The sequence below is a fragment of the Indicator indicator genome, chromosome 1 (assembly GCF_027791375.1).
Source record: "Indicator indicator isolate 239-I01 chromosome 1, UM_Iind_1.1, whole genome shotgun sequence".
NCBI classification, from domain to species: Eukaryota; Metazoa; Chordata; class Aves; order Piciformes; family Indicatoridae; genus Indicator; species Indicator indicator.
In genome coordinates this window covers 64,243,904-64,270,897 of record NC_072010.1, presented here as the reverse complement: position 1 = coordinate 64,270,897, position 26,994 = coordinate 64,243,904, and the positions used below count along the sequence as shown (strand labels likewise).

The 26,994-nt window shown below is 42.5% G+C and overlaps 1 protein-coding gene across 4 annotated transcripts in view; it reads right to left on the bottom strand.

Moving 5' to 3' along the window:
- The window catches only part of ARHGEF7 (Rho guanine nucleotide exchange factor 7), a 120,175-nt gene extending 109,330 nt beyond the window's left edge, over nt 1-10,845 (bottom strand). For all 4 annotated transcript variants that reach the window (XM_054391166.1, XM_054391174.1, XM_054391189.1 and 1 more), the window contains exon 1: nt 10,681-10,845. In XM_054391166.1, the coding sequence (XP_054247141.1) occupies nt 10,681-10,845 (165 nt within the window). The remainder of the gene's footprint in view (nt 1-10,680) is intronic.
- Nucleotides 10,846-26,994: the final 16,149 nt, after the last annotated feature.

The window sequence follows — 26,994 nt, the reverse complement described above, 5'->3', positions numbered from 1 at the left end:
ACCATCAGAGAAGAACACAAAAGGAGGTGTTGCAGAGACAAGGTGGACAAGGGTGTTGTCCTCTGTCACAATATGCCACATCCTTTTGCCCTTATCCTCTTCATCCAGCCTGAAGTCTGTATCTGCCTCACAGAAGGAGTTTTCTGTCCAGGTTTCTAAACACGTTGTAGACACAGAGAGTTTACTGCAATGCAATCATACTGTAAATGAACAATGCAGCCAAGCTAATGAAAGGGTCCTATTGATCACATTTGGTCCTACAGCTGCTGTGGTTTATGTCCAGCCCTTTTCAGTGGCTAAGGCACAACATCAAGGGCAACTGATTTCCAACGAAGCATGGTGGCACAGAGGAAAACACCTCCAGCACAAGTGCTGCAGGCTGGGCTTTGTCAACAAGGTTTGTGTTCAGGGAAAAAAATGGGATTTTAAAAAATCACTAGGCCATTCTCACACTAACCTGGGCTGTGAAGCTGCAAGTGACTCACTGTCCAGCAATTCTTGCAGGTTCTTTCCCTCACCACCACTCCCAGCTGTACCTCTTCCCAGTTCCTGCACTAGGGCCTATCTCTTGAGGTGTTAGGGTTTCCCGCTCTGGCCTCTGTTCCAGAGCACCTCCTCTCACAAATTGCACCCAGCAGGGATGGAAAGAGTGGCACCACAGTAATGTTCTCAACAGCTACACAGGAGGACATCATCTGCTTCTTGCTAGAGACCACTGACAGGTGCAGTGCTATCTCCACGGTCAGTGAAGAGACCTGCACTTCGAGGACTGTGGATGGAGCCTCACAATTCCCACAGGAGTCCAGTGCAGGAGTCACAGCTGCACTTTACACAGTTGCATCTTCCAGTTCTTTAAATGGAGAACGCCCTGAAATTGAGCCCACCCACTTCATGGATCACAGATCCTGCTGGTGACATTCGATGACATTATCAGGATGCTAAAAATAGACTAAAAACAAAGATCAGGATTCTCAGCAGGGTGCAGTTTTGTTTTAAAATCAGGTGTCTTGATGGAACACCAGATCTTACCACTTCTGCAGTATTGTGGTTCTTTAATACCTCTTCTTCCCAAGGTATGAACCCTGTTGCACACAAACTTTTCAATAGTAGTTACCATGTGCTAGATGCCTGTATTTTGGAATGAGCAGTCAGTCAGTAGAGATAATATGAGCTAGATCCAGTAAAAGACTGAAGTTTTTGGAAAACATGAACTGAAGTGCCCAAATTTTAAATTTCCATGGTTCACACAAGAATTCACCTAGGTTCTGCACGCAGCATGAAGCGAAAGGCAGGTGCCTTAAGACATCCTCTAAATTTCTTGTATACTGAAAAGGATACCCAGCCTTGAAATTAACCAAGAGCTAAGATACAGAAGGCGGCAAGAGTGCATTTACATTCTTTGCCCCATGTGGAACTTAAACACAGTGAGCCTTCATCTGCTTGGCATCCCAAACTCCAGTTTTCTCCTGAACTTACAAGAGTCCTTTGGGTATCCTTTGGAAGAACTCAACAGTGTATCCTCTATGATAGACATTAGTACAGCTAACCATACATCTGACACTCCTCTGCTGCATATCCTACATCACCACATCAGTCTCTGTATTCCATCCTTCCTGTTCCATTTCAGACCACACAACAATTCCAGACCAGCAATTCCAATCTCACAACTAACCCTACTCTTCTACCACACACCCTTATCCCTCCACCCTTTCTTTACTTTCCTATGGGCCATACCAACTCATCAGCTACGGCTCCATGCTTCCTCAACTTCCACCTTGTTAAGGCATTTGGAACCAGGAGCACTTTGGTTGAATTAAGACTTCTGCAGCTCTTCAAGTTCTTCCTCTGCACTTGTTCAGAAATGCTCACCTGCTTGACCAGCTTTCCTTAACAGCGACCTTCTTTCAAACACACTGATAGTGTGCCTTAGCTGCTTCAGTTAATTATAGTAATAGCACTTTGGCCACAACAACCCCAGGCTGCTACAGGCTGGGGTCAGAGTGGCTGGAGAGCAGCCAGGCTGAGAGGGACCTGGGGGTACTGGTTGACAGTAGGCTGAACATGAGCCAGCAGTGTGCCCAGGTGGCCAAGAAGGCCAATGGCATCCTGGCCTGCATCAGAAATAGTGAGGCCAGCAAGAGTGGGGAAGTCATTCTTCTCCTATACTCAGCACTGGTTAGACCACTCCTTGAGTACTGTGTCCAGTTCTGGGCTCCTCAATTTAAGAAGGACATTCAGACACTTGAATGTGTCCAGAGAAGGGCAACGAGGCTGGGGAGAGGTCTGGAGCACAAGCCTTATGAGGAGAGGTTGAGGGAGATAGGGTTGTTTAGCCTGGAGAAGAGGGAGACCTTATTGCTCTCTACAACTACCTGAAAGGAGGTTGTAGACAGGTGGGGGTTGGTCTCTTCTCCCAGGCAACCAGCAGCAGAACAAGAGGACACAGTCTCAGGGGAAGTTTAGGCTCAGGGTGAGGAGAAAGTTCTTCACAGAGAGAGTGATCTGCCATTGGAATGTGCTGCCCAGGGAGGTGGTGGAGTCACCGTCCCTGAAGGTGTTCAAAAAAAAGATTGGATGTGGCACTTGGAGCCATGGTTTAGTTGTCAGGAGGTGTTAGGTATTAGGTAATAGGTCGGACTTGATGATCTCTGAGGTCTTTTCCAACCTGGTTGATTCTGTGATAGCACTCAAAAACTAAGTTCAGCTAAGTTTGCAGAGACAATTTAGTTTGGTTAAAGTGCCAGCCAGGTCTGTGGCAGCCTTGATAAACTGGTTCTTTTGAGTCTGACACAACAACTAGAGACACCTTTTTTCTTTAATCTGTCCTGCAAAAATTATGCTGTGAAACTAATACACCTGTTTAAGCTCATCCATTCTGATTTGCACCTGTATTAAACAACGTTCAGGGAAACAGTATGATTTTTGCCGAGGAAGTACTGTGCCTTTGTCACTGCCCTTGGACCCTGATAAAATTCCCATCAAAGTTTACAAACTGACTCCAAGGGGGCAAGTATTTGACCAAGTCCTGGGACACAGTAAATTAAGGGTGCTATGACATTCCAGACAGTATTGTTTTCTCAATATTCCATTATATTTTAATATTTCACACACACAGGAAATACTTAGACAGCATCAAGACATTGAAAATGCCAAGCATGTAAAACTTAGCAAATACAAGACTGGCAGCTGCCTTTACAACTGCAATTACAATCCTCTTGCAGACTCACTTTGTGAAGTGCACTAGGCAGGAGGTCTATTGGAACACAGGAGCATGCCTCAAGAATTTTATACATACGCATATGAGGGTCTAGTTGCAGCTACAGGAGTTATCTTCTTTACAGTGTTTCCTACATGCTGAGAACTAATAGTCATAATTCCTGTGGTTTTTCTTATTTTCTTGCTATTTTAAAGAAAAAGAGGAAACCAGATAGCGTGCAACTGTCAGCCTCATGCTGCAGAGCTCCGGGGGTGACAGCATTTGGTGCCCACAGGAAGATCTGAGAAGAAAAAGCCCAATGAAGTGCAGATCCAGATGTGGGCAGTGTTCAGCATTCAGGCAGTGCTTGCTGAAAACCTACCCTGTGAAGCGGGGCTGGTGAGTAGGGATTTTTTGCACCCTTTTCTCACATAAACCCTGCAGCATTTCCCACAGAGCGTCACTGTTTTGCTGCAGCCCAAGCTCAGGCTTCAGAAGTCCAATCACTCAGGGTTTATTTACACTGGGAGAGCTCTGCTGCTAGATATGCTGGCATCGCTCCTCTGTGTGGATGTAACATATGCCAGAGAGGGAATTCCTCTGCCAGTCTAACTGTACCACTTCCCCCAGTGACATTAACAAAACCAACAAAAGCACTTCTCAGTAGGCACAGTTGCACCAGCTGGGGGAGTTGGGGAGGAAGTGGGGTGGGGGGGAGTGGGGAGGGGGGCAATGATTTTGACTGCTTTTTCCCCGTGTGTGAAAATATTCTATTGAATTACTAAATCTCTACCTTCTCCTGGGCAAGCTGCCAAACTGTCCAACGGTGCTCACTGCAGAGTAAGAAAATGGAAACCTGAACAAAATGCCCTTAGACTTGAGCACTACTTTGTGGGCCAAGAGGGGGCTCTGCCCACTGGGTGCCAAAGGTCCATGTTGAGGGGCAGTACAACAGGAACTTCTCACAGATAAGGATGGCCACCCCTCCTTGATTCTGCAGTGCTGGTGATGAGTGATGGCAGCAATCACATCATACTGACAGATGTGGAGAGAAGATTGCATTGCCTTACACACCAGAGTCAAGGAAGAGCACACAGTGTCACACTGGCTGAGGATCAGGGAGTAAAGCACAGTCAGTCAAGGTGCACAACTCACACCACTTCCAAGCTGCCAGCTCAGAGAACTTTTGCAAGCTCTGTCATACTCAAAATATTTTAAGGTTCCATCTCTTCAAACCACAACCACTGGGCAATGTCTCACTCAAACTGGTAAAAAAAAAGAAAAAAAAAAAAGAAAAATATGCATACTGAATTACTCCCAGTGGTTCAAAGCCAAATTTTAAGCACATATATGTGTATACATATATATGTATGTATAAATACACTTACAAACGTATGTAATTTGTAAACTTCAATTTTAAAGCCAGACTTCCAGTTTTTCTAGGGCTTGACTTACAATCTTAAACATTTTCAGCTGAACAATGTGGTGCCCTCAGCTGCCAGCACACAGTAGTAAAAGAAGTGAGCATGCTGGTGCCATTCCCATAGCTCTTCCTTTTTTCCCACACAGACACAGCATTTAGCAGGCACCTGAGGGCCTTCTCTGTTGTCCATATTATGCACAGACATGGAAAGAACATATCTAGAAACTGTGGAAATCGCATTAACAAAAGCAACACCAGAAAAACTCTGTTATCTTTCTGTATTTTGTCACAAAAAACAATTTAATCACCAACAGTTTCCTTAATTGCCCTTCTTCTTAGGGTCTAGCATGCCCTTATTTAATTCAGTTTAGACCCGTATACATTAATGAGGTTTGACTTCAGAGGAAAAAAGACAGCAAACACAGATACAAGTCCTCTGCTTCCTCAGTGCACACAGGCAGACCGTGTTTCTCTGGATAACACCACAATTACTGAGCCAGTGCATAGATGGGAAAAGCAAAGGTATTCTCCTTCAGTGCATCCATGCACTCTTGCTCTCACAATAGGAGTAACATGGTACATGACAATGTGGCCAATGACGACTCTGCAACAGGACCAAACGATCCCATAAGCTGCTCACAGTAACACTTGAGAACAGCGTGCATTCAGCAAAGAGGCTCTCTAACAACTTCATTCAGTTAACATTCCCCTGGCACCTGACTCTCACTCCTGGAGCAACAGCATCCACACACACATTGGTGCTTCCCAAGCATGCAGCCATGGCAGGCACAGCTGTCTGGCGAGGATTATTCTTGCCAGAAGCACAGTAATCTCCTTGGGAGGCTCTACATAATGACTACTGCTTGTCGGGAGAGAGCATATGCAGAGTAAAAAGCAGATTTTGCTTCCTGCCTCCCAGGTCTAGTCCTATGATAACCTGCTGCTGCAACACCAGCAGCTGCAATACCTTCCCAACAGATTTCACTGAGTGAAAGAGGACAGCCCTTTGGTTCATCCAGGCAGACCCTGACAGCCTCACTGGGGCTGCATGGGCAAGCCATCCTGCCAGAAGAATCTCCCAGACTGCTCAGGGGCAACCAGCACCTGGCAACTACTACCTTACGAGTAACCTCTGCATCATTGGTCAGATGTTCACTACTGTTCCTGAGCTCTTGCCTGGGCTCCACAGTCAGCTCACAGCCAACACTGCACCCTCTGCAAAGGTACTGGGCTATAAAAATCACCACTTGTTATTAACTCTGATTCCCAAACATTCTGCCTTTCTTCTTCCTTTGCAACACAAAATACCACTTATCACAAGGACAAGGCTGGCGAGATGGCTGCTGCACATGTCAGCCCGAATCTGCATTTTGGGGAGTCTGCCTCTTGTTCAGTGCTTGCACTCCTACACAGTAATTCATTTGCTTTCTGAGGCACAAAGAGTTAATTTCTTCCTAAACTAGAACACCCCATTTAGCCAAAGATCTCCGTCATTAAAAAGACTATCCTCCTAGTATACGAGACAAAAGATCATTTTTGCTGCCAGCAGTCCTGACGCTATCTCAACAAATAACCAGATTAATGTAAACACCAGTGCCCAATCCTCCACAGAAAGAACCAAGTCCCAAGAACCACACACCAAGTCTCAGACAGCAAGAGAAAGCCATATTTATTTTCCTGGGGCCAGCCCTGCATGGCTCCTCTCACGCCTCAGTGATGCAGGAGCAGCGAGAGGAAGCAGCTGTGGTCTGGATCAGCCTCCCACGCACAGCACAGCAGCTTCTGGACTGTTTAATTCTCTGCTCAATGCAAGGGCTGGGGATGGTCTGTTCGATGGAGCGGGGCCAAGGCGTGCGAGACCCAGCCGCACAGCCAGCACACTTCCCCATCCCCTGCCTTCAAAGTGCTGAACCAGCTGCTCTCATCCCCTCCAGGAGCCCCTAACAGGAAAGAGGGGACAATGAGGTACCAAATGGCTGCCGTATCGCATCCCCTGATGTGTCTTCCCTATTTTCCCTGAACAGAACAAAGCTGTCCTCAAAATGATGCTTTCTGTCGAACAGCTGACCAAAAATGAAAGTACAAACAAAACTTAATGGAGCATGAAGCCTCATTCGACAAGGAAAATTCCTGCTCTAGTTCTGATCTCTGTTTACAACATCAAAAGTGGGTCAAACTGGTCTACGATGGAGGAATCTGTTTGGAAAATGATCTCTGTGAGGAAAAGCATCTAGGCAGACAACTACACTGCAATGTTTCCACAGGGATCCTCTCCCTTGCTATCCATGTAACTCAATTTTACAGTGGAGAGTTGAAATTCTGTAACTTGAAACCACAGTTTTTCATTCAAATTACTTGAATTTAGCAATTCACTATGCTTTTAGGGCAGACTAACTGACCAGTGTGTTTTCAGTACAGATCTCAGTGCTTTAAAAAAATTAAGATACAGCTGGGCTTGGTGGAGGTGGGGGAAGCTGATCTTGTTTTTTATTGGTTTTGTGGCATTTTGTTTGTTTGCCTTTTTAATAACTGCTCTCCTTTTTTTTCCTTTCTCATGTTCAGGGTAAGATTATTGAGCAGTACCATGACATTGCCTAACCCAACTATTTTGTTTTACCTTGCCATGGTCCCTCTCAATATGCAAAATAATCATAATGACATTAAATGGGAGCCAAAAAATTAGAGAAAAAGTCTGTAATAACATTGCTTTCCAAAGTATTTCCCTTCAGAGTTCTAGAAATCTGGTGAATTTACTGTCTTTCACTGTTGTTTGAGATAGATGATGACTGTAATGTAAACAAATTTAGCCAAAACTTCCTGGTAAGAAGCTCGTACATTATTCTCTGTAAGGATATATACAAATACACAACAACCTAAAAGAAGAATTTAATAACCAGGCTTTGAACTTAAGAAAAATCTGTTATTTGATCCTCAAGTACTTGATTCCCTTTATTTATTAAAAATCTTCTGCTACTTGTTCTCGGGGTACCAAGAGGTTTAAAAAGCACAAAATGACACAAAAAAGGTATTACTGCATCCCTGCACATGTTGAATCCTCTTTCTAAAGTTTTTGAAAGAAGGAAATACATTCACAGCAGTCTATAAAACATCTTTAAAAAAAAAAAAAACACTGATAAACATTAATTTGTATTTTTTAATGTTCTCTTTGGTATTAGTTACTACTTTGTTTTTACAGAAAAAAAAGAGCCCTGTGAGTCTTCAAAGTGTCTACTGATGTCAGGTGTTTATAGAAAGTTATGATCTCAAGTGATTTTAGTACTGGAATCAGTCTACATCTGTGGGACAAACCTGGTATCTTTAAAACTTCAAAAACATTCATTTTGAACTGGAGGCTTTCAGGACAAATAAGGAATAAAAGGGCTTATATTTAGGGACTCAGTATAAAAAACATGACATAACGAACAACAGTAGTAAAAAAGGCATTGAAAAATAACATCACACAGGGAAGTGTGTAAATTTTATGTTTTTATTAGGAAAAAAGAAAGTACCATGTAAATAGCTCAGACTTGTAAAGGTAGCTGAGGGCATGAAAGAAGTATGCAGTATATGCTGAGTCTAGAGAAAAAGAAGAGTTACAAAGTTGGATGGAAAAATAAGTTAATGTGTCCCTCGGACACATCTGTGAGTTAGAAAATGCAATATAAAAGGCTCATAAAACCAAATACAGTTTTCCTCACAAAACTAAGAACATCTAAAAAAAAGGAAAAAAAAAAAAAAGGGGATTCTTCCCCAGACTTAACTAAGCCAAAGGCAGAGGAAACACACTAGGTCAGCAGGGACCTCCAGGTGCCACCTCTCCCAGCACTCTACTCCACGTGGGGAAGCACGGGGAGACAGGAGCCTGCAAAGTGCCAGTGTTTCTCCCACCCTTGGCTGTCATCCCAGCCCACACACCACTCTCTACAAACCCGTGCCTCCACACCACAAGGTTCATGATAACCTCCCTGACAGCCGCTTGCATACCAGGCTGGTTCCAGAGGAGAGCTGTGGGGAGCTGTGCCCCTCTGCAAAGCCCTCCTCTGGGTGTGGATACTGTGAAGGCAACCCCTGCCCAAACATCAGAGTTAAGAGATTCTCTGCTGTGAAAAGAGTTTCTCATTCACACTAACCAAGCAACTCCTAGTTATACCATACCAGAAAAGCACGTTAAGTTGGTAAACACCGTTCCAACACTTACTCCTGTCGTGCTCTTTTATTTATTTTGTTGTTACGTAGAGCCTGTTTCCCAGATTCAGTCCAGGACCACAATTTACACTTGACAGCCATACAAGGAGACTTTTTCTGCCCCAAAGCTCAGGACTCAAAACTACAGGAATTTGGTGAGGTTCTCAGAGAAAGCGCCTGGAATGGCATGGTGGGGATTGGCTGCCAAGACCCTCCTCAGGCTTGGTGCCACCAGGCAAGAGAATCTGGAGGCAAGGAGGCACATGCAGAGCCTGCCCAAGCAAATGGGCGGCCAGGCAGGGGATCCCAATACTGAGGGTGTCCATGCCCTCAGCCCTGCATCACACGTATCACCCTGGATGGCAGAGCGACACCTTACAGCCCAGTGTACAGGACAGCAGTTTGCACACTGCATTCCAAAACTGCAAAGCTTCAGCACCTCAGGGCTCTATTGCCAAACAGCCACTTCTAGGAAAATGGTGGCAGGAAAGCTGGCAGTGGTAACTTCAGCTGTGCCAACCAGCTTTGCCAAGCTAGTGGTGGACCCCACATTACCCACACTAACAGTGCCACCAACACACTGAGCCCACTCTCATCACTTCCATCACCCCTTAAGAGCACCACAGGCTCCTGCACAGTTTCCTTGTACCCATGCCATCTCCTAATTTGTTTGTGAGTTTAAGGGTGCAGGAATGACCTACTACATCCAGTAGAGAGGGACTCCAGCCTAAGTCTAGGACCTTGATGCTACAACACAACTCAAAGCACTAACAACAGTATTTGGTGGCAAACTGAAGAACTGAAGGGTGATAGCCCAGTCCAGTGCCCTACCAAGCTCAAGACACTGATTTTCAAGTCTGGGTCAGCAGACTACCTGAAAAAAAGCCACAAAAAGTAACAAAAGCCTACTGTCAACAGGCTCCAATGCATGGAATAGTCTGCAAAAGGTGAAATATACAGTGCTATTTTCAAGCAAGTTTTCCATCAACATAGCAGGATGACCTTCATCCATCTTCTGTTCACCACCTTTATAGGCTCATAACAAAAGTTTTGCCAATACACAGGTTGTAATGTGTGCTACAATTCGGAACACCAGGTGGGACAACTGCATTGTCCCAAGTCTACAGGCACAGTATGAAAAATCAAACCCCTTCCCTCCAACTGAACTAAGACAGGAATTGGGTACCCACATATAATACATAAAAGTTACCTGACAGAATACATTTTCTTCAAAACATAACACACAACAGAGCTGTAATGCATTCTTTCAACCTGAAATTTTCTCCACAGGCTACAAAGCAGAAGACCTAAATAACACTAAAACAGCCTTCAACAAAACTAAGCATCAAACATTAAGATGCCCTTCAGAGGCTGGAAGGGATGAGCTGAATCACCTCCCAAGTGAGGTGAGACACTGACTATTCCAGCAGTTGCGTAGACAACTTTGCAGCCGGCTCCTGGTGTACCAGAAAGAGTCCGTAAGCCCTCTCTCTCCAAAACATGTTTCTTGCATGCACATCCAGGACTTTGATTTAGAGAGCGAAGCAATTTTTTATGTAAAACATTTGCAAAATAGTAGCTCCGGAGAAGAAAGCCCTCTTCAGCAAGGCTGCCGCTGCTGCTCCCCGCTCTCGCTCCGGCCCCCCGGGCCACACGCCCGACCGGGGCTGACACACACCCACAAACACACCCCACTGCGCTCTTCACCCCACCAGGCCTGAGGGTACCCTCTTCCTTCCCGCGCAGAGGGAGGCGGCGCGGGGGGCCCGGCGGCGGGCGAGGCCGGGTCCGGGTGCGGCGGGCCCGATTGCACAAAGGGCGGCGGAGGGCGGCGGAGGGCGGCGGGGGGAGTGGAGGGGCAGAGCCAGGCACTTACTTTGTCTATGGTGCCCGGGAGCAGGCGGTCGAGCAGGCGGCAAAGCACCACCCCGTCCTTCAGGGAGGACTGAAGAAAGCCCTCGGGGTCGGAGATGGTCTTTTTGGGCGACTCTAAGACGCCCAGGGCGATCAGCCACGTAACGGTCTGCTCTGCCGAATTCATGGCGGCGGCGAGGCGGGGGTCGCGGCACCCCGCGCCACGCGTGGGTTTTGTGTCTCCCCGGGCGGGGGCTTCAGGCGGAGGCCGGCGCCGCCCCCATGTGAATGCAGATGACGACGCCCCGGCCCCGCCGCCGCTACAGACACATGCAGCTGCAGTGCCGCCTCCTCCCCGCCCCCCGCCGCCGCCGCCGCCGCCGCCGCCGCCGCCGCCGCCGCCACCGCCACCGCCACCATCACCGCCACCGCCGCCGCTGCCGCCCCATGACATCACTGGCAGCGGCGGCAGAGCGGCCCCGCCGCGCGGGGGCAGCCCGCGGAGAGCCGCGCTTCGCTCCACTCCGCGCCGCCCCGCACCGCTCCGCACCGCGCCCCTCTCCGCTCCGCACCCCATTGCTCCGCGCCCCCCAGCACCGCTACTTATCGCACCGCACCCGCAGAGGCGGGCGGTGGCTGCCCCCTAGTGGGTGGATGGCGCCTCCGCGGGCGCGCAGCGGGGCGCGGGAAAGGCCACTGGCCGGTCACCGGTTGCGGTGGCCTCTTTATGAGGCGAAGCTGCCAGATTCCCCGGGCCCTTATGTCCTCGGCCCGGCAGGGCGACTGAATTCATACCATCTAGCTCTGGAAACACCCGCAGTGGGTTCCTCGCCCGACTGGTCCCGTTAGAGCAATTTTTGCTTTTGCTTACCCATCGGACGGATCGCTGGTTCGCCCCATCTAGCTCCATCCCCTCCACTATGCCGCAGCTCGCTATCTGCCTCCCTGCTGCTCCTCCCGTGAGCTCCCACCCCTGTGGTGCACGGCACTGGTTGGGATTCCAATGTGAATACTCAGGACTGGGAAGGCTAACCTGAAATGGAGCAGTGAAAGCATTCCTGCACTTTTTATTCTGGCAAACCCTATTCCTCAAGGATTCGCTTGGACAGCACCCTACGTGCAAAGTGTTAAGACTTGGCATGGGCTCTGCAGGGTTCCTCTGTTGCCATCAGCCCACTGATGCTGCCCATGCTCTCCTCCCTTCTCTTCATACCCCACCTGACTCCCACAAAGACCCCCAACCCTGAACTCATCTCTGTGGTTTGCTTCTAGACTGGCTCACTGTATCCACTGCCACCACAGCCCCTGAGCAGCACCTCTGGAGAGGTCTCCTGACCCAGAGCTCCCTCCCAAACAGAGGGCTATGCCATGTGTTTCTTAGAGAGACAGAGGTGCCCTTGGATTTGAGATAAGATAATCTAACTCCAATATTCAATCTTCTTCTAATCCATAACAGAAGCATATTTTCTTTAGCACCTGAGGTGTGATATCTCTTCAAAATTTGTTAGCATTCACCATTTGAAACTTTGTCTTTCCTTTTATCCTTTCCATATATACTTTGAGCAACAGGTTCCCATACAATAGCTGGTTAGCTATGAAGAACACACATGTCTATTTTTTTGCCATTGGAAAGCTGTGTGGATAGTCAACCTGGAGACCTTTGACAGAAGCTTGCCACAGGTGGGGAAACTGTTTCCAAATCTTTAGAGGGAAAACGTGGAACTGTCTGAAAGATTTAGGAGCACGCCAGTTCCTTCGTGGCTTTGTTCCTTATCAGACTTTCCCCTATGAGGTATTTATAACAAACCACCCAAACTCTCTGGAGCACTCCCTTGTTTGATCCTTTCCTCCTTCGTGCTCCAGTACTGCCCATTTATACTGCAAGCTTGTAGGATAGACAGATATTTTATGTCTGCACCATCCAGGAAGTGGAATCCGTGCCACAGTGGGAGTTCTGAAGTAACAGAAACAATGAAACATAAAATTAGTGCCAATCAGTACTCCTCCTCCTTCTGTGTTTCACAATTAAAGCTGTTCTGATTCTTTTCTGTGCTGACTTTAGTCCCACTTTTGTTTCTAAGTCACAAATTGGTGACATCTTTATTTAAGCACACATTTTGGTAATGTTTAAGCCATTGAAACTCTTTCTGAAAGCATCAAGAGGCATAATTTTAACCACCTTTTTCTACAAAATATCTGGAAAAATCATTTGATACAGACTCTCAGAAACAAATGACAGATATGCAGCATGTATATAGGTTCAGGTAACCTGAATCTTAAGACTTTCAGGTCTTAAATCTCTTTACAAAAGCAAAGATAATTGTTTGTTTGTTGTATTTCATTTTAACAATATCTGGACCCTCTTTTTAACAAGATAGAGAGAAGTAGTCTATTAAATATGTCAGCTAACTTTGGCAGAGATCTAACAGAGATCTAGATTTAACAGTGCATCATTTTCTGTGATGATTAAGCAGTTGCAAATTTATGTGGTCTTTCCCAAGCTTTTGTCATATTCTTAGAAGTTACTAAGGAAACCTAGTAGGCATGAGGTAGAAGGTAAATGTCTGCCACAGACTAGCAAGTGGTTGAAAGACAAAGCAGCAGGAATAAATTACCAGTTTTCTATCTGTCCAAAAAGTTACCAGTAGAGATACCTCCTCTGCTCTGCACTATAAATTAACTGAAAGTCACCAAAATGCAACTGTAGTTCTATGGGTTTTATTTAGTCTTTTACCCTGAGCAACAGGTTTCAGAAGAAAGGGAGCCAGAGAGGAAGGGAATGGTAGGTCAAGAAAGGTGCTGCTTCATTTTGGACTCTCATTTGCCATGTTCTGTTTTCCAGCTGTTACTATCTCATCTGTGAGCTCCCCCAGAGCAGCAATGAGATGCTTTAGCCAGATACACAAATCTCTTCCTTCCCTGTGCCAAACCAAGGTCAGGATTTCAATGGGGAGGAGACAAATATCAGTCTGACCTGAATGAAAATTGCCTTGGTAATCTGTAATTAGCTACACAGGGGTCATATTAGATCAATTGCTTTGCTGGGATTCCCATGCAATACATAATTATGTCTGCAGTTTTAGCCTAGGGAGGTTTACATCCCTCTGAGTGAAAACCTCATCCCAACAAACCAACACTTTGGTATTAAACCCAGAGACATATTTTTATGTCTAGTTAAACCTACCTTTCAAAAGTATCCTGAGTCTTCTAGGGAAGCTGATCTTTTGCTGAAACCAGATATCTCAAGTTCAGCATCACCATCTCTCTTTGCTGTTGATAGACTACCTGTCAGCTGAAGGTGTTACTTGAAATCTATATGCCAAAGATGGCATTGGTGAACTCAGGAAGGCAGATCCATGAGCTGTATAGTACTGGCACAGGTGACAATGGAATAAAGATCACAGCGGGGAACCAATTATTTTATTATCTTACAAGTTGCAAAATATTTAATAGGCAGACACAAAATTTTTCTTCCTAAGAAGCCTGTCAATCAAGCATAAATAAATGAGTACCATAGGGAGTGCAGCTAAAGTAGTCATGCAGAAGCTAAAATCTACAACTCTCTGAGCAAAGGGTGACAGCAGCATGATTCTGGAGGCTGCAGGGCTAAGCTCCAGGGCATCATGAATGGTGGCCAGGCCTCTCAAATAGGCTCACACACAGTATGCATTGTGCTGAATGCAGTGTGCTGAATGAAGGGAAGGGAAGGGAAGGGAAGGGAAGGGAAGGGAAGGGAAGGGAAGGGAAGGGAAGGGAAGGGAAGGGAAGGGAAGGGAAGGGAAGGGAAGGGAAGGGAAGGGAAGGGAAGGGAAGGGAAGGGAAGGGAAGGGAAGGGAAGGGTGAAGAAGGGAGGGGTGGGGAGGGGAGAGGAGGGAAAAAAGAAAAGGAAAGAAAAGGAAAAAAGAAAAGAGAAAAGAAAAAAAGAAAAAATTTAAAAAAGAAAAGAAGAGAAAAGAAAAACAAAAAAAGAAAAAGATAAAAGAAGAAAAGAAAAAATAAAAAAGAAAATAAGAAAGAAAAAAGAAAATAAAAGAAAAGAAAGAAAAGAAAAGAAAAGAAAAGAAAAAAGAAAATAAAAGAAAAGAAAAGAAAAGAAAAGAAAAGAAAAAAGAAAAGAAAAGAAAAGAAAAGAAAAGAAAAAAAGAAAAGAAAAGAAAAGAAAAGAAAAGAAAAGAAAAGAAAAGAAAAGAAAAGAAAAGAAAAGAAAAGAAAAGAAAAGAAAAGAAAAGAAAAGAAAAGAAAAGAAAAGAAAAGAAAAGGAAAGGAAAAGAGAAAATACAAGAAAAGAAAAGACAAGAAAAGAAAAGACAAGAAAAGGTTAAAAAAAGAAAAAAAACCACAAATGTGCTCTTTCTCTCATGGAGGCTGCAGGCAGTTGAGGTAAGACAGGGATGCTGGGCATGATTAGGACTTACACCTGCAAGAGAGGTGCCCCAGAGCTCAACTCCCTGATTTATTTCCCTTGGACATGTATTTCAAACCTCTCATGCATCTAGCCCACTTCTTTTACTACTTCCTGGGCAAGTGCCTTTAGGGTCTATCCAAAAGTCGAAATATTTTCAGCACGTCTTTATTTTAAATACATGCAGCCTCTTAAGACCATGCTCTGACAGAGCTCAGAATCAGATTTATTGCCAGATCCTCAGCTAGCTTAGTCTTAGCAGTCAAAATTTTTGTCATCTGCTTCATGTGACAGGGCAGCTAAGGCAATCCTGTGCATTATAAGCTTGATTTCAGTCACTGATGCTTTTACAGCTTTTAGATCTTTAGATGGAAATATCCACAGACTTCCCTGGCAAGTCTGTGATAGCCCAAAATGCAGCTCTGCTTCTGTGCTTCCGAGAGCATCAGTTCAACAGCTACGCTGCCTTTGTCTACTAAGTGCCGTTCAGGATAATGGCATTGATCTGCTACATTCTTTGTACTTTCAGAAACCCATAAAACGTGCCTCTGGTTTAGGCAGAGTTGAATATAAAACGAAGCTTCTTGCCGTGAAGGGCTTAGTCTAAATCACGGATGATAGAAATGAAGGATAGACCTGAGAAAGGAAGAAACGAAGGAGGACAATAGGCAGCAGTGCAGTCATACACAGGCTCTTCTCATGGAAAGAAATTTATTTTAATTGCCATTTTGGAAGTTTTATTCACACTTAATGAGGTCAGAGAAAGAAATGAAGGAAAGAATTGGATGGCTACAAATCAAAGTGGCTAAAATGATGGAAAATGTTTTGAATTTAAACCAAAAGAAAAGGAGCTTAAATTTTCAGATTATTTGGGTTTTTTTAACACATGCATACCTAATCAATAGTATTTGACATTTTTTTCCCTGCATTTCATTACTACAAGATAAAATAAGAGCTATTTTTACACTGTGGGCTGGGTGGAAGCAAATCAGAGGTTCCCCTGGGGAAGGTCTTGGGGGAGGGGAGTTGGCAGTGAGCTCCACCATTTTGGGCCAACCACAGAGAAAGCTGTCCTGCAAGCTGAAATATCAGATGTAGATCCCCAGCTGGTGGAATTTGTCATGGCTCCCTTAAAAATTGATGAATCTGTGACACTTTTTAAACAGCAAGCTGTAAAACTTTTGCAAAGACCTCTAATTACAGAGGACCAAATGGCCATCCATAGAAAGGGCAAACTGGACTTAGGATATATCTGATGAAGAATTTCAAGGAGTCTAAAGGTAAGAAAGAGTGTTACAGAGTCATCAGTAAAACCTCATTTGGAGTATAGCACAGAGACTTGGACACTCATGTTCCAGAAATATTAAATCACACTGAAACAGAGTTGTTAGAAGACTGACAGTGATCTTATGGGAGTGTGGCTTGTTTGCCCTGGTGAAACAAAGCCTGAGAAAGGGTACAGAATTGTCTATAAATACAAAGTGGGTAAATATCACAGAAAGACAGGCAAGAAGCTACTTAAATTTAAGGACAATGCTAGCACAAGAACAAAGGGAAATAAACAGGTCCTGAATAAATTTATGCTGGAAATCAGAAAAAGGTATCTGATTCTTCTAGCCAGGAAAATCTTCAATACTTATTCAGAAACAGTGGGACAAATAATGCAACTGTTTTCAGAGGCAAGCGTAATGAGTGGGTTAAAGTGATTGACTGCAGTAGCAGGGACTGGACTTTGCCCAGGCTCCCTTCCTTAGCAGACTTTGCGGTGTGCTTTCTAGAATCAAAGTGGGCCAAGCATTCAGCATGATGGATAAAGTTTAGTGAGAAGTCAAATAAGCAGAACCACAGACAAAGCCATTCTCTCACTCAGAGTGAATGCTAATGACACTTGTTCATTGCTGCATGGTAAATTCACTTAGTATAAACTAGGTTAATGGAAGAAAATACTCTGAGATACAGGCCCATTGGGTTGGAAGCTACACATACGGACCCTTGAATTCATAGAGTCCTTTTCTGTTCATATACTTTCAATACTATAAAAGTTGGTCACAGATCTGTGCCTGTTCTGCTTTTAAACATGCAGCTGTTACCAAAGTGATGCAGCATGCTGATGCTGGTGTGAATAGCCTGTCCTCCACTTTACTCCAAAGTCTTTGGCAGTAGAGAGAGTTTTCAGGACATTTCTGAAGTATTGCAGGATGGAAGGAAGAACATGAGATTAGAAAGGGGAGGAGAACACAGAGATGCTAGAAGCTCTTGGTCAGTGCATTGAGCAGGAGTAAGAAAATGTACAACTCTCCCACCAGCATATTTATAATGTAATGCTCAGGTAAAAAGGAAGAGGACTGAAGAGGTAATTTCACAAGATTGGTTAATTGGTGAGGTTTGCAAGAGGATTCTTATTCACAGTTGTATAATTGGTCAATATACTGGGTACACTTGATAAAACTATAAAACTGGATCAGTTTCCATTCACATGGGAAATCAGTCTCCTCGTGGCACAGCAAGTGTTACCACCTGCTGGCTCACCCTTACTATTTTTTGGGTGCGGGGGTTGCACTTGCTGGTAATGACAGCAAGGCATGCTCAGGGGAGGGGTTTGGGAATTTGCTCCCTTTGGCACCTGGCCAGGGCTCCAGTCTGGCACACAGCAAGGCTCAGCATAACATCTATAAGCTTGATCAAGCTTTCAAGTGCTCTCTGGACTATTTTTGCAACAGACCACACGAGCTGATGGAGCTTTTATTTTTAGTCCTACAGTACAATTTGTGGACTATATCTGTTTCCTATGCAGTAGGTATTGAAGTGCCAAGGTGATAGAAGCCTTTTAATGATCCATCAATAAATGTTACTGTCAGTAAATGTTACAGTCAATAAATGTCACCATCTGCCTTACAGTTAGCATCTGCACCCTTCCAGCCCTCATTATATCCACTAAGGTTGCAGATTTTTGTATCATCACTGGTTCACTTCGAATTTACTTCTGACACTCCCAATTAGCAGGAAGATGTTCTCCTTGTGCTTCTTTTGAAAGGAAACAAATACTAAATAAACTCTTCCAGCTCAAGCCCTGCTGAAGGCTTACCTAGATTATTGAAGCTTTACCTCCCTAGACCAAAGGGTGTGCACAGGTGTACCAAGAGAAGCATGGAAGGCCAGCTGGGAAAGCTGATCCCTGTCAGACAGGACACAAGGAGATGCCAGTAGCTGGAATTTCATTCTTCACACCAGAATCTCTAGGCACCTCTGGCTGATCTCTTTTGTGCTGATCAAAATGGCAGCCACCCAAGAGACAGTTATTTGGCTCAGCTCTCAGCCTTTTTCTCTTTAAGCTCTCAGCATTTAAGAACCCCAATCTTGTGTACTTTTTCTTGAATTTTATAGGCTTGTTTGCAGTGATTATCACTTTCAGTGCTTTTAATTTTGGCCAAGCAGCTTAGCAAATATGGTTTTCTAGAGGCCTTGAATACTGAAGATCTATGCCATATTCTCCTGGCATGTTTTAGGTGTAATGCCACTGAAGTTTTTACCACATAAAATGCCCCTTGTAAGGATAGTGTCAGGCTTTCATTACTAAGTGGCCTTGTGTGAAACTTGATGTTTCCAACAAAGAAATAGGATATTCCTGCTTTTAAACACATGTATTGAACTATAAAGCACTGTGAGAACCCTGGACTGAAGAGTGCCTGAAATTTTTTTCTCCTTTTTGTTTGTCCATGTTTGCTATGCTCCCAGTGTAGCGCTTCTGTATTCATGTAAAGCATGTTCTGAAGACAGCTCTGCAGTCAATGCTGATGCATCTCTGAGCCAGTTTCCAGAAGGGGTGTTCCAGCTCCTTATCAGATAAAGCTACAAAAAGGAAAGACATTGAATAGGTAAGATAAAGTCTCCTTCTCAATGGAGCAAAATAAATTTTTCAGGGTTTACCTTGGATAATTTAGGGTACCTCCAAAGCACTGCAGATTTCTATGTATTTTCACCATGTTACATGACTTGATGTGATGATATTTATAAGCTTGTATTACATTATTCAGTAATTGATATAATGGATTGACTCCATACCTGATTACTTTTCCATATGGAGAATGTTTGGCCCCATCTCCATTAATAATCACTATCTGATCAGTGAAACAGACCATGATAAAAACTGTATAAGAGAGGTTCCATCTTTACTAATTGGACTAAACTTGGAAACCAGAGGCTTTCCTGGGAGCATTGCCTATTTTCCTCATAATTGTTCAACAGCAGTTCAACAGCAAAACAAGTTTATAATTGTTCAGTTCAGAAATTAAAAGCTTCTTATCATGCATGTCAGTCAGAAAAAAAACATGTGCAATTACGACATCAGTGCCAGATAGCACTAAATCAGTACTACCTGCACCAATTTAGGATTAGGAAGTGTATTGAACAATGACTTAAGAAGCAAAGGATGTTAAGGGAAGGAAACTGGCTGCAGACATTGTTTAATGTATCCTTGTTAGTACAAGGAAGAATTTTTCCACTGCTCAATATGTAAATTACATTCACTGTCTAATCACATCGAGTGAGGCAATCTGAGGTAGAGTTTAACATTCAGTATGTTTTGTAGCCAATTTATAGGTGATGTGTACCTCACAACGGTATCGACATCATCTTTAAATTTAATAATATGTGTGGGATCAGACCTAAATTTGAGCCTTCCAGTTTGATGTCTAACATGACTAACGTAAACAGAGATCCTGAAGTGCTGCTTGGCTCTGCTGCTGTGGATTGAATGTCACAGCCTAATGCCACTGGGAAGAAGCAGTGCCACCAAAATAACTTGATCTAGCTATTTAACCTTCCATGTACTATGAAATGAGACAAAGCCTAAAAAAAAAAAAAAAACACACAAAAAAAGGCTGACATTGAGTGTAGCCTTTGTGATTCAAACTACTATTGTTTTTTCTCATAATTCCGTCCCATCCAAGCTCACAGGACTGTCTGAACTAATAATAATTAGCTGAACATCATTGCATATCAGAATATACATTTGTGTCTACTGATCAAGCTCTTTGAGAGAATTTGCTTGAGCATGAACTTTGCTGTTTGACTTTGTATGAACTAATAAGTTTATCTGAATAATCAGAAGTTTATATGAACTAACTAGAAGTTTTACATGAGAAAGGAGAGACAAAAATATTCAAAGCCCACTTCTGGCTCTTTCTCTATCCTAAATTTCAGTACAAAATAAAGGAAAAGTACTATTTTAAACACAAAGTATTAAATCTTATATTATCTTTTATTCAAAGGATATTGCAGCAAACAAATTTCATTTGTGGCAACTTCTGCCTGCAACTTCTGTTGATGAGAATAAATCATTCCATGAAACTTGTAGGTGAATATATTTAAAAGGTAACACCCTATTTTCTTGGGAGCATTTTCCTTAGCTGTGGTATTGATCATGGAAATCTTCATGGACATAGACTTTCACTGGGATTCATACATCTTTGATATTAACCTTAGACAACTCAACCAATATGGCACAGGTAAGGTTGGGCCACCAGAAAGCAGATCTTTCACAAGCAGGCTTCCCTGTGCCAGTTTCAACTTCTGGTCCTTGTTATTAAAGCTGTTCAGAGGTTAACCCAAAGCTTGGGTAGTTTTGTAAAACCATCTAGGAGAAAAGTGCAATCAGCCCCTCTCATGTCTGCACTCCCTCTACTCAAACCAACATAAAGTCTTTTGAACATCTTCCACACAAGCATGAAGTATTTGAAGAGAAAAGGCAAACACTGCTGTTTCCTGTCATTCATAATGTTCTCAAATAGCAAATAAAAAGTTAGAGACACTGTTACTGTTGCTGTTTCCCTAACAGTGAAACTAGACTGCTGACTGGCTCCAGTAAGGGAGCAGATCTGAGAATCTGCACTTAGTATTTCTCCAGTTGCTATAGAAGACTGATCATGCACCACTGCACTTTCCTGCTGTGTAGAGACTGGATCCAGAGACACAGCTGTGTATGGAGGAAGTGCAAAATGAGGAAAGAAAGACTGATGTAGAAAGACTGTAGGTTTTCCAGACTCCAGACTCTGTTGAATACTGTTTTCATTTTTCCAAATTAAAACTCAATGAAGAGAACTCCAAGGGGAACTTTATAGGGATTTTCCTTACTCTCTTCTCTTGATGCCAATGCACAAAGAAATAATTAATGTATAGGGAAAATTGTTCAGAATCTCTCTGGATTTTGAATATTGATATAAATAAAAGTTGGCCTTTATACAGAAGTTGCAAAAAATTATTAATTTAATAAATGCAAAATTGTGTTTGGACCAGAGCTAAAACTTTTGCATACTTAAAAATAAGTAGTGAAAATAGTAAAGTAATGAATTCTGCAGTTACTTGAAATCTTTAGCTCTTTCACCTAGTAGGCTTAAGCCTTTAAAGACTCCAACTGGTGAGAATTATCAATCTAGTAGTCCAACAAAATATATACTTATGTAAGCATTAAACAAAACCAGTCCATAATGCATTTGACTTCATAGCAACTACAAGGTGCCCTCAGTTTTCATTCAGTCCCTGATAAATACACTCAGATCTTTGCCTAAACAACTATGAGGGCAGATCTTCTGTAGTAGTAATGAAACACGAATAAATATTGTGTGACAAAGTTGGACAATTTTATTCACATGGAAAAGGACTTCACTTGTCAAAAAGACACAGCAGGATTGTTTGAGGACCAGCTACTATACTATAAGAAGATAAATATTTGTGCCTAAGTCATTTATATTTATGACTCTCTATCTTTTGATTTGCAAAGCACAGAATGGGTTATCTGTTTTATTCTAAAGTACATTGTAGGGTGTATTACTTATGGTATAGTTCATTCTAAAATACGTGTGTGTGTGTGTATGTGTGTAAACACAATGTTCAGCAAAATAACCTCAGGGAATAAGAAGAAGAAATGATGACTCATTATGCCTGCAGGACTGCAAAGCTGGATATAATTTAGTTTCCTCTTCCAAAAGGAAATGAAAACTTCAAAAAACCTAAGCAAACAAACTTTGAAAGAATTCAGCTTTTTGTAGTCAAATGTTTTTTTTCACTAGGTTTGTAAACACCAGTATCTCACATAAGTAAATTTAGCTTCAACAAAGGCATTTGTTTACTGTAAATTGCAGCTGTATATATTTTGATCAAGTTTGTTTCAAGTTAAAGGACCTAAAAATAACTGCCAAACAATATTCGCTTTTAGACCATGAACTTTGACATTGCCCTTTATTCATTAGTCTAAGAATAAATGGAAATCCCCCTATGTGCTACAACTGTTTTTCCTGTAACATATGTTCATGATGGAGTTATTTCACGAGCACAGGATGTGCTTAGATGAAACGGAAACTGCCCCTCCGTTACAGCCAGTTGAGCTCTGAAAACACAGATGAGTTTGCCAACCACAGCATCAGCTTTCTACTCAGGCAGGGAGATATTAATACACTGACAGACGGAATGCTGCAAATAATCTGAATATTCAGTTAATAATATTGAAACATACTCTAGAAGAAAAGGGGATCTGCAGAAAGCTACTGCTTTAAAGGCTTTAAGTGATGAAAACCTGCAAATGGATCCATGTCCAGCATGGTCATTAGTTACCATGATCTGTTTAAAGACACAGGAAGTATGTGGCACTGCTAGCACAAAGGAGTGAAAAGGACTGTTTGAGAGAAGCATTCAGACTGGTGCTGAACTCTAAATAAAGGTTGCATGCATGGGGAGCAAGTAAAAATATTACTTGTTCCAAAGAAAACTCATATAAGCAACTTGAAGCAAAATGGGGGAAAAAATAAAAATAAAAGTTTTAAACCCATCCAGAAACTCTGTATCAGCCTCATTAACCCACTGCTGCCTTAAGTACTCAGAGTGTAGCCAGCTGGCCAAGGGAAGTGATTTTTGCTTTCCTTCTTGAAAAGTCATTCTTTCCACTTGAGGGGCTAAATCTGAAATACTGCTTCCTGTCCTGACCTCTCCAGTACTGAAGACTTGCTGTCAGTCTGGATCCTGTCCAATGCAGCCTAGCATAGAACTGTCTCCATTTATCTCATGTACAGGAGATAAGACCAGAGGTTTGTAATTATTCAAAACCCAACTAGAGGAATCCCTGTATAAGCCTTGTTTTGAGTCACAGGCTGGACTGGAGACCTCCAGAGGTCTCTTCTGACCCAAGTTATTCCATGATTCTGCTTTGGGATCATGTGAAGTGAAATGATCCAGGTTGGCTTTGCAGGGAGCATGGATGTTTCAATGTTGGAAGATGGGCATGGAGGGAGAGTACCACTGTGCAATGGTTTGAGCCAAACCATATATACATAATTTATATATGTGTGTGTGTGTGTGTGTGTATATAAAAGATAGATAGATAGATAGATAGATAGATAGATAGATAGATAGATAGATAGATAGATAGATAGATAGATAGATCCTACACCATTCTAAGCCATGCTTGCTGCATGACAGAAGTGGGCATTGCCGGGATTTGTGAGGCTCATGGGATCTTACACAGTTGGTAAAATTCCTTGTTCCAGGGCGTGGGCTGGGCTTTCTCTTTTCTGATTTTCAATTTTTGTGGGGGGATGTGGCATGGGTTCCTGTACAAGTTTGGTCAGGTATTTAATTTCCCCACACACCCCCACCCGCAACCCGCCCCGTCTCTTGTGGTATAATCTGATGTTCCTGCAATAGAGTCATAAATCATTGGTGTATCTCAACTAAAACTCTCTATTTTCCTTCTGTTATTCCCCATCAGTGGGGGAGAGAGAGAGGGGAGTGGAAGGAAAATATTATATTAACCCCTTACTGCATGATGGTCCATTTTCCAGGGATGAACTAGTCAGACTAGCCAGTAGCACCTCTATTTTAACTAATTCAAAGCTATAGCTTTCTGAAGCACAAAATACATAGCCCTGCTGCCCAAAGCTGTTTCCCTCAGATGAATAGTACTTGCACAAAATTGTGCAGTCTGACAACACAAAACCAGAGGCAAATGCAAGCGATACCTACCTGCTTTTCAGCTGGAGAGAATTTTTATGTTGGAGCGCTGAAAACAAAAAGCAGTATTTAAAAAGCTACTGAAATACTTAAATTCTGACTTAGCAAAAATTTTTGATGTACTGGCTTCAAAAATCTTATGTGCCAACCAATGAATGAACAAAATAATCTAGCTAAAATATAAAAGCAAGTTTTGTTGATTCACTATCAAAAAGTCATTCACTGCGAAGATTCTAACTTTTAAGTACCTGAGGCAACAAAAGAATGATAAGAATAACAACAGATACATGTGCTAGTGAAGCTACTGATACCAGCAAATGGAAAGGAAGAATGCAAGGCAGGAACACAGCACAGTTCACAAAATATATGACCTCTGTGAAAAGATGGAACAAATCTTCAAATACATAGAAAGTCTACTGCAAACCATATGGAAATAATGTGTTTTCCATGTCTGTGGTGCACGAAATGAGAAAGAACAGATTTAAACTGCAGCAAGGCAAATTCAGATTGGACACTGGGAAATGTCTTTACAGCTTTTCTGAAGAGGTGCCATAACCCCAGCATTGTTAGCAACCTTTAAGTAAACATGAGACAAGTACCTGTCAGAAGTGATACATCTACACATGTTCCTCCCTGGCAACAGGAAGATGCACTAGATGAACTCTGATGTCCTTTCAAGCCCAATGATTTCATACAAAAGCTTCTATATATAAAAAATAGGAATAAAGAAATACCACTAAGTCCAAATTACAGTCTTAAAATACAATCTGAACTAGAATTGCAGCTATAAATGAAATATCAGTAACCAATTAGTTTTAGGGGAAAAAAGCTAATCCTTCCTTGTGATGGTATTTGCTAATGGGAATTGACATTAAATAAAACCCAACCCTATATAGGAATAAGCTCAAGGCGTTTTATTACTTTGCACTGAATAAGTAGATGAGACAGCAGCCAGTTATCAAATGGAGCCTCCATGACTATGACTTAGGATGTGGCCTGTATTATGGATTGTGTCAGATTAAATAATCATCACTCTCACTTCTGATCTTAAAATGCAGGCATAAAATAGGCTTTTACTTTGGTCATTTAAGACTAGAAAGACTAAAACAATTACAGTGACTGCTTATGGTTTTCCAGGATGAGAATTTGCATAAAGAATGGCTCAGATTTACTCCTCAAGAATTTTCACAGAAACAAAACAAAACAGCAGAATCCCACTTTGTTAGAATATCCTTCAAGATACAGAAAACAGCAGCACAAAATGAACTTCCAGATGTCAGCAAGAGGCTCCATGATTTCTTTAGCAGTATGATGTTAGGCAACGGGCATTTTTTCTTCTTTCTCTTCCCCTCAGCTATTTCAAGAAGTGACCTCATCCATATAGCTAATAAAATCACAAAAGCTGTAAAGCACAGTGTGCTGAGGTCACTGATGTTCTTAGGTCTGTCTCTTAATAATAACTTTTACAGTGCCTTCCCTTACCAGTAAGATGAGCTCCATGAATGGGAGTTAACTTCATTATATGTCTTTACCAGAAGCAGCTTCTGCTTCCTGTCACATTCCTGTCCATGAAAGGCTCTCCCCAGCTTTAACTGCAGAGTTCAGACTGCTGTATACATGCAAATTTTATTTAGGCAGTATGAATTTTGTCAGCCCACGTGGACTGATTTGACACATATATGTGCGTAACAGTAGATCAAAATGATATCGCCATCGCATTATTTTCTGAATTCATTGTAGTGCAATTGTCCCTCTGAATTTTAGCAATGGACAAAGGCATCTCTGCAAGCAGTTAAAGATAACAGGCAGCCCAGGAATATAGTACAGTTACCATCCCTGGAGGTATTAGCAGTAGAGCTGGGATTGTGAGCTCTAGGTGAGCAGCTGGACTTGATGATCTCAAAGGTCTCTTCCAACCTCAACAGTTCTATGATTCTATGGTTCTAAGTGTATCTGAAGGCTAACCTAGAGTAAATAAATAGTAAGAACTTTTAAAAAATCTTTATATAAAGGTCTTACAAAACATTCAAACATAACGAACAATTAAAAAAATTACTAAAATAAAGCTGTTATTTTTTTAAACAGTCAACTACAGTTAAAAGAAACAATAACACTTATAGTCAGTCATATTTGAACAAATATTATTTTTTAAATTGCAGGTAAGAAAGAAACAAGCCCATTTCATGCTGACCTTTTCCCTAGCCACTAGCTATATATATATATATATATATGGCAGTATTGTTTGCATGCATGAAGGCTATAGTCCAAGCAGAAATTACTGCATGTGTTTATTTGCATTTGCACAATCAGAACAATTTTTGAAAATATAAAAGCCATAGAGTTGTAGCAAACTCACCGAAAGATACAAATATGAGTGATGTCTTCCCTAAGAATATCCTATCTTATGTATAGCTATTAAGTAATTTTATTTAATTGGACGGTAATGCGGTAATATATATAAATTGTCCTAGATGTCTTACCTAGCATTCAGTGCTAGGCACCAAAATCAGTAAATGAAGTGAAGGCTCAGGATCAAACCCCAAGTATGATCTTTTCCTCTCTGACTCCAGTCACGTGGCATGTTATTTCCTTTTCTCTGGCTTGATGCTCTCTCCTTCCTTCATATTTACTTTATTTACCCATTGTGGGTTTTTTCCTCTTTTTTTTTCTTTTTTTCCTTACTGGCAGTTATTGTTAAAACAAGTTTTTCTTCCCAGAGGGATTTCACTACATGCACATAGAAATCAGTAGTGAGGACTGCCATTCGGAAAGCCAACCAGATCCTGGGCTGCATCAAGAGAAGTGTGGCCAGCAGGTCAAGGGAAGTGATTCTCCCCCTCTACTCCACTCGGTGAGACTCCACCTGGAGTACTGCATCCAGTTCTGGAGCCCCTATTACAAGAGGGATATGGACATGCTGGAACGTGTCCAGAG